This window comes from Rhincodon typus, chromosome 3 (genome assembly GCF_021869965.1).
Source record: "Rhincodon typus isolate 14 chromosome 3, sRhiTyp1.1, whole genome shotgun sequence".
Classification (NCBI taxonomy): Eukaryota; Metazoa; Chordata; class Chondrichthyes; order Orectolobiformes; family Rhincodontidae; genus Rhincodon; species Rhincodon typus.
In genome coordinates, this window is record NC_063334.1 from 128,781,433 (window position 1) to 128,789,535 (window position 8,103).

At 44.9% G+C, this 8,103-nt stretch overlaps 1 protein-coding gene across 1 annotated transcript in view; it reads left to right on the plus strand.

The window, feature by feature from the left end:
• Positions 1-7,725, plus strand: part of LOC109917533 (WD repeat-containing protein 70) — a 152,292-nt gene extending 144,567 nt beyond the window's left edge. The window contains exons 14-17 of the mRNA XM_048594335.1: positions 74-153; positions 1,611-1,727; positions 1,856-2,018; positions 7,230-7,725. Of these exons, the coding sequence (XP_048450292.1) occupies positions 74-153; positions 1,611-1,727; positions 1,856-2,018; positions 7,230-7,317 (448 nt within the window). The 3' untranslated portion in view covers positions 7,318-7,725. The remainder of the gene's footprint in view (positions 1-73; positions 154-1,610; positions 1,728-1,855; positions 2,019-7,229) is intronic.
• The last annotated feature ends 378 nt before the right edge of the window (positions 7,726-8,103 follow it).

The window sequence follows — 8,103 nt, forward strand, 5'->3', positions numbered from 1 at the left end:
GCCCAGTCAAAATAAGCAGGCTACAAACCTCAAATAGCATTCAGTTTACTGACCAGAGCTTTGTGTTTTCCAGAGGGGCTAAACTTTGTGTCGTGAAAACAAAGCGAAAAGCAAAGCAGAGTCAGACTGTCACACAGGAATACGTCATTACACGTAAGTACAGAGCCCTTCCAGGTAATCAGCAGCTATAGAACAAGACTGCCATTCTCGCAGACTCCAGAAATTACAGTCATAGACTGAATCCTTGCCATAAACCCTTGTTGATGTCAATTGATTTCATCGTAGATCTATGCCCAAAAAGCATCCTAATATAACTTAACCTTCACTGTAACACTGATATGCCCTTCACCCCTCACTGTAAAATCTGAAATCGAGCACACCCTTCACTGTAGCACTCTAATCTACCCCACAACCCTCACTGTAAATTCTGATATGGAAACATAGACATAGAAACATAGAAAATAGGTGTAGGAGTAGGCCATTCGGCCCTTTGAGCCTGCACCACCATTCATTATGATCGTGGCTAATCATGCAATTTCAGTATCCCACTCCTGTTTTCTCTCCATACCCCTGGATCCCTTTAGTTTTAAGGGCCACATCCACTACCCTCTTGAATATATGTAATGAACTGGCCCAACAGCTTTCTGTGGTAGAAAGTTCCACAGGTTCACAACTATCTGAGTGAAGAAGTTCTTTCTCATCTCATAGAACATAGAGCAGTACAGCACAGTACAGGCCCTTCGGCCCACAATGTTGTGCCGAACTTTTACCCAAAACCTAAGGTCTATCTAACCTCCACCGCTACCTTATACTATCATCCATATGCCTATCTAATAGCCACTTAAATGCCCCTAATGAGGCCCACTCCACTACCCTTCCCGGCAGTCTCAGTCCTGAATAGCTTACCATTTATTCTTAGACTGTGACCTCTAGTTCTGGACTTCCCCATAATTGAGAACATTCTTCCCACGTTTAACGTGTCCAGTCCCATCAAGAGTTTATATGTTTCCATGAGATGCCCACCCCCTCATGCTTCTAAATTCCAATGAGTACAAGCCCAGTCGATCCAGACTTTGTTCATATATCAGTCCTACATCCCGTTTTCAGGAAGTTCACCGGACCTGAAACGTTAACTCTGTTTTTCCTTCACAGATGCTGCCAGACCTGCTGAGCTTTTCCAGCAACTTTGTTTTTGTTCCTACCATCTCGGGAATCAGTCTGGTGAACTTTTGCTGGACTCCCTCAATAATAAGAATGTACTTCCTCACACCAGGGGACCTAACTGCACACGGTCTTCAAGGTATGGCCTTGCCAAGGCCCTATATAACTGCAGCAAGACATTCCAATTCCTGTACTCAAATTCTCAAATATTGTCCATACCTCTCACTTTAACGTGCTGATATACCCCACACCTCTCTCTGTAACATTTGCATATCACCCACACCCTTCATTTTAAGTCTGACATACACCACACCCCACACATTAACATACTGATATACCCCACATCTCTCACTGTAAGACTCTGATATACTCAGATGACTTGGAACTTTAAGGCTGTTATAAGCGATATAACAATTGTTTATTTATCTGGTTGTTTTCCATGTTTGTAGCACACGCCCTGCCCATGTTCCGGGAACCCAGGCAGAAGAGCACCAGGAAACAGTTGGAGAAAGATCGTCTTGATCCTGTGAAATCCCACAAGCCGGAACCTCCAGTATCTGGACCAGGTGCTGTCGGTTTCATAGTTCCTCATCAGTGTTGCGAGCTGTTGGTTGCTGCTGAATCTGAAAACTATTTGCCTAAGCTATAATCTGAGTGTCACTTTGGGGCATTTACGTAAGTGTTTCTGTTATAGGCCGTGGTGGACGCGTTGGTACTCATGGTGGAACGTTATCATCATTTATTGTGAAGAACATCGCTCTGGATAAAACAGATGACAGCAACCCGCGTGAAGCTATCTTACGTCATGCAAAAGAAGCCGAACAAAATCCATACTGGGTGGCTCCGGCCTATGTGAAGTGAGTCTGATCAGTGTCTGTCATTCGGGGTTTGTAGCCCCACAGATTATGAAGTGGCAGGGGCAATAAATCTCTCTCGCTTCGTTTTACCTCCCATCTGTCATGGATTAAATCTCAAAGGTTTCTTTACTTCCTGTGTTCATTGCTTCATCACAGAACCATGAAACTATACAGAAATCTCAGTCTTGCGCTATCATCAATTGTATTCAGCTGTGAAAAACAAAAAACAGCATTATATACAAGAAAACAGGAATTGCTGGAGAAACTCAGCAGGTCTGGCAGCATCTGTGGGGAGAAAGCAGAGTTAGCATTTCAAGTCAGTTGACTTTTCATGTGTTTTGATGAAAAGTCACTGGACCTAAATTTCTGTATTTGTTTCAGATCTCCAGCATTCACAGTTGATTTTTCACTCATGGGATGTAGGTATGGCTGACTGGCCAGCATCTTATTGCCCGTCTTTAGTTGCTGTTGAGAAGGTAGTGGTGAGCTGCAGTCCATGTGCTTTAGATTGACCCACAATGTCGATAGGGAGGGAATTCCAGGATTTTGACCCAGCAACAGTGTAGGAATGGGAATATATTTCTAAGTCAGGATGGTGAATGGCTTGGAGGCGAGTTTGCAGGTAATGGTGTTCCCATATTTCTGCTGCCATTGTCCTCCTACGTGGAAGTGGTCGTGGGTTTGGAAGGTGCTGTCTGAGGACCTTTGGTGAATTTCTGCAATGCATCTTGTAGATAGTACACATTGCTGCTACTGAGCGTCGGTGGTGGAGGGAGTGGATGCTTGTGGATATGGTGCCAATCAAGTGGGCTGCTTTGTCTTGGATGGTGTCAAGCTTCTTCAGTGTTGTTGGGTTTGCACTCATCCAGGCAAGTGAGGGGCTATTCCATCACACTCCTGACTTGTTCCTTGTAGATGGTGGACAGGAAGTGAATTACTTGCTGCAATATTCCTAGCCTCTGTCCTGCTCCTGTAGTCACTGTATTTGTATGGTGAGTTCAGCTGAGTTTCTGGTCAATGGTAATCTCCAGAATGTTGATTGTGATGGATTCAGTGAAGGAAACTCCATTGACAGTCAAGGCATGGTGATTAGATTGTCTCATATTGAAGATGGCCTTTGCCTGGCATTTGTGTGGGGCGCATGTTACTTGCCACTCGTCAGCCCAACACTGGATGTTGCATTTGAACATGGACAGCTTCAGTATCTGAGGAGTTGCAAATGGTGCTAAATGTTGTGCAGTCATTGGCAAACACCCCCACTTGATGGAGGGAAGGTCATTGACGTTGAAGATGGTTGCGCCTAGGATACTATATTGAGGAACTTCTGTAGAGATGTCCTGGAGCTGAGACGACTGACCTCCAACGAGCACAACCATCTTCCTATGTGCCAGGTTTGCCTCCATATACCCATTGATTCCAGTTTTGCTTGGGCTCCTTGATCAATCAAATGTGGCTTTGATGTCAAGGGCTGTCACTCTCACCTCATCTCTTGAATTCACCTGTTTCATCGATGTTTGAACCAAGGCTGTAATGACATCAGGGGCTGAGTGGCCCTGACAGAACCCACACTGGGCGTCACTGAGCAGGTTATTGCTGAGTAATTACTGCTTGATAGCACTGTTGATGGCACCTCCCATCTCTGTACTGACAGTTAAGAGTAGACTGATGGAGCCATTTTCGGCTTTATCCTGCTTTTTGTGTACAGGACATACTTGGGCAACTTTCCACAATGTTGGGTAGATTCCAGCTTTGTAGCTGTACTGGAACAGCTTGGCTAGGGTGCAGCAAGTTCTGGAGCGCAAGTCTTCAGTACTATTGCCAGGATGTTGTTAGGACCCATAGCCTCTGCAGTATCTAGTGTCTCCAGCTGTTTCTTGATATCACATGGAGTGAACCAATTTGGATGAAGGCAGGTATTTGTGTTGCTGGGGACTGCTGCAGGAGGCTGAGATGGCTCATTCACCCAGCAGTTCTGGCTGAAGATTGTGGTGAATGCTTCAGTCTTATCCTTTACAGTGGCTCTACTATCATTGACGATGGGGATACTTGTGGAGCCACCTCCTCCGGTGACTTGTTTATTTGTGAGGACCATTCATGCCTGATTGTTTTAGAGTGCACTTCTGATGGCCCACATGGATGCCCAGTCTGGAGTTGGTAGATCTGTTCAAAGTCTGTCCCATTTAGCACAGTGATAGTGTCACACAACACAATAGAGGGTATTCTTAATGTGAAGGCATGTCTTCAATTGCCCAGGACTGTGTGGTGGTCACTCTTACTGATACTGTCATGGAGTAGGCACATTAATGAGGCTGAGGTCAAATAAATTTTTCACTCTTACTAATTCTCTCACTACCTGCTGCAGACCCAGTGTAGCTGCTGTGACCTTTAGGGTTTTAGGGAAAAGTGATTATCCTCCGCCACTTTTGTCACCTGCAATCAGACCCCATGACCAAGGAGAAATTCCCCTCCCAACCCATCTGCTTTCCGTAGGGACTGCTCTGTCCACAACTCCTTTGTCTGCTCCACACACCCCACGGATCCGACCCCAACTGGCACCTTTCCCTGCAACTGCGGGAGGTGCTACACCTCCCCTTTTACCTCCGTCCGAGGCCCCAAACAAGCATTCTGTATCTGACAGGGATTCACCTGCACATCTTCCAACCTGGTGTACTGCATCCATTGCATCCAATTTGGTCTCCTCTATATCGGAGAGACTAAGCACAGACTTGGTGATAGATTTGCAGAGCATCTGCAATCTGTACGCTCCAATCTACACCACCTTGATTGCCAGCCATTTGAACTCACCTTCCCACTCCCTTGTGACATGTCCATCCTAGGCCTCCTCCAATGTCATAACGAGACCAGACAAAAGTTGGAGGAACAGCACCTCATATTCTGCCTCGGAAGCTTAAAGTCTAATGGCCTCAACATAGAATCCACTAGCTTCAAAATCTCCCCACCCCCGCCTCATCCCATGTCCAGCTCTCCCTACAACCTGTCCATCTTCCTTCTCACCTATCTTCCTCACCCTCCCCATTGACCAATCTCCACAACCCCCTACCTGCATCCACCTATTACCACCCCATCTGTTTTTGCCTAGCCCTATCCCCCCTCCGTTTATTTCTGAGACCCCTCCCACCCAAGTCCTGATGAAGGGTCCTGACCCAAAATGTCAACTTTCCTGTTCCTCTGATGCTGCCTGGCCTGTTGTGTTCCTCCTTACTATATTTCTGATCCTGCCTATCCACCATCTACAAGGCACAAGTCAGAAGTGTGATGCAATAGTCTCCAGTTGCCTTAATAAATGAAGAATAAATAACACTTAAGAAGCTTGACACCATCAGAGACAACAGCAGTCCTCTTGATTAATACCACATCCGACAAATATTCATTCCCTCCACCACTGATGTTCAGTGGTAGCAGTATGCATTATCGACAAGATGCATTGCAGAAATTCGCCAAGGCTCCTTAGACAGCACTTTCCAAGCCTACAATCACTTCCAGCTACAATGACAAGGTTGGCAATACATGGGAACACCACTGCCTGCAAGTTCCCCTCCAAGCCACTCACTGTCCTGGCTTGGAAATATATTTCTATTTCTGCAATGTTGCTGGGTCACCATACCCGAAACATTAACTCTGATTTCTCTTCGGAGATGCTGCCAAACCTGCTGAGATTTTTCAGCAATTTCTGTTTTTGTTTCTGATTTATAGCATTCGCAGCTCGCTTTTTATGGCTCTTCAGAAGCCTGAAAGGATAGTAGAGGCAGAAAATAATTAAAAGGGTATCTGAATATACACCTGATATTCCATTATTTTGAGAGTAGGTTGGAGCATGGAGTAACCAGAGCAGCCATAATCTTATTTAATGGCAGAGCAGGCTCATGAAGCCAATTAATCTCCTCCGTCCTTTCTGTTTTGGGGTGACCATAACAAATATGAATGGCAGTAGACAGTTCAACCCCTCGAACCTGCTCTGCTATTTAATAGGATCGTGGCTGATTCAACATTCCTAATCTCCACCTTCCTGCCTTTTCCCCTTAACCTTTGAATCCCCAATTGATCAAGAATCTATCTCAGCCTTAAATAAACACTGGGCGAAGAAATTCCTGTTTATCTCTGTCTTAAATTAGTGTCCTTTTCCGCTAAGACTATGCGGACTTGTCCTGGACTCTCCCATGAGGGGAAAATGTTCTAGCATAATCTCCCTGCTCATACATTCTACACCTCAGCTAATATAAAAGATTCTGTTCTGAGGAAGGGTCACTGGACCCTAAACATTAACTTTGATTACTCTTCGCAGAAGCTGCCAAACCTGCTGAGCTTTTCCATCAATATCTGTTTTTGTTTCTGATTTCCAGCATCCGGAATTCTTCAGTTTTTGTAAAGGATTGTATGTGCCTTCTTAATCAATTTATCCACCTGTCGTGCTACCTTCAGGGATCTGTGGACATTCACCGGAAGGTCCCTCACTTCCTGTACACTTCTCAGTACTCTCTCATTAATTGTGGATTCCTTTGCCTTATTTAGCCTCCCAAATGTATCATTTCACACTTCTTCAGGTTACTGTGGGTCTGGAGTCACATGTAGGCCAGACCAAGTAAGGGTGGCAGGTTTCCTCCCCTAAAGGGACAGAAGTGAACTAGATGGGCTTTTCGTGACAATTGGCAATGGTTTCATGGTCATCATTAAGCTCTTATTTCCAGATTATTATTGAATTCAAATTCCGCCATCTGCAGGATTTTGAAAGCAGGTCCCCAGAACGTTATCTGAGTCTCTGGATTAATTGTCTAGCAATAATACCATTTGGCCATCACCTACCATCTGATAATGATCAATGTCTGTGGCATTTGGAATTCTCTGCCTCATTAAGCTTTGGATTCTCCATTGATGACCATAAATGCACAGTAGATTTTTGGCCTTTTAGGGAATCGAGAGCTGTGGGGAGAGGGCAGGAATGTGGATTTCATGTAAAAGGTCAGCCATGATTATATTGAACGGCAAAACAGGCTCGATGGCTACTCCTGTTCCTATTTGTTATGGTCTTGTGTTTCACTTCGAACACCTTTCAGATAGTGTTCCAGATTTCACGTGCGCTGTGCTTCCTTCACTCTTGTTGTTAACCTCTCCGTCTGCACCTTCACTCGTTTTCTGGCCCCACCTTTGTCCTCTGTGCTGTCCTCACCCTCATTCTCTCATTTTGGATTTCAGAACCCAGCCACATGCCGTGTTTGCAACCCCAGAGGCCGAGGAAGAGGTGGAGGATGATGAGCCTGAGTGGAAGAAGCGCAAACTATGAACACAATGTGGACCTTGGACTCTTGGCCAATGAGGTTGGCTGCAGCCATGGCTAGTTTCACATCTCTGTTACCTGTTTCTATTAGTGGCACGGCATCGGGACTGTTCGAGACATGAGTTGAGGGAGGTGGATAGTGAACGAGTGAGTGTAGGATATTGAGGTATTTGGGTTATATTTGATGAAGGAGTGGGTTTTATAGGGTTGGGTGAATCAGTTGATTTGGGAAAGGTCAGTAAGGATGGGTGAGGGCAAGGATAGGGCACGGAGGAGATCAATGTACTGACTGTCTTTTTGCTTTGCAACTGCTGTCACATGTCCTGTTGTTAAATTTTTTCTGATGTTCTGTTCTGATTAATGTTAATAAAATCTGATGCTGGATAATTCAGCCTCTGAGCTTAAGTTAAATAATGTTCTTTGTGTGGAGTGGTCCAATTACAACCTGTCTCGGCCTTGAGGGCTATATATGATTTGATTTAGCGAAAATGCCATTTACTGAGCGTGGCAAAGAACCAATATCCAGAGATCAAATTATTTTTACACATTCTCAGTAGAGAGAAAGGTCTTTCAGCCCATTGTGTCTGCATCAATCCACAGAAATCTGACTATTAATTGCGTTTTCCAGCTCGTGACGCATAGCCCTGAAGGCTTTGGCAATGCAAATGAATATCTAAATACTGGTTGTGTTATGAGAGTTTCTGACCCAACCATCCTCTCTTTTACACAGTGATATTCAACTCTAACCCCCCTCAGTTTAAAAATAATCCCCCTCAATGCTTCTCTTAGCCT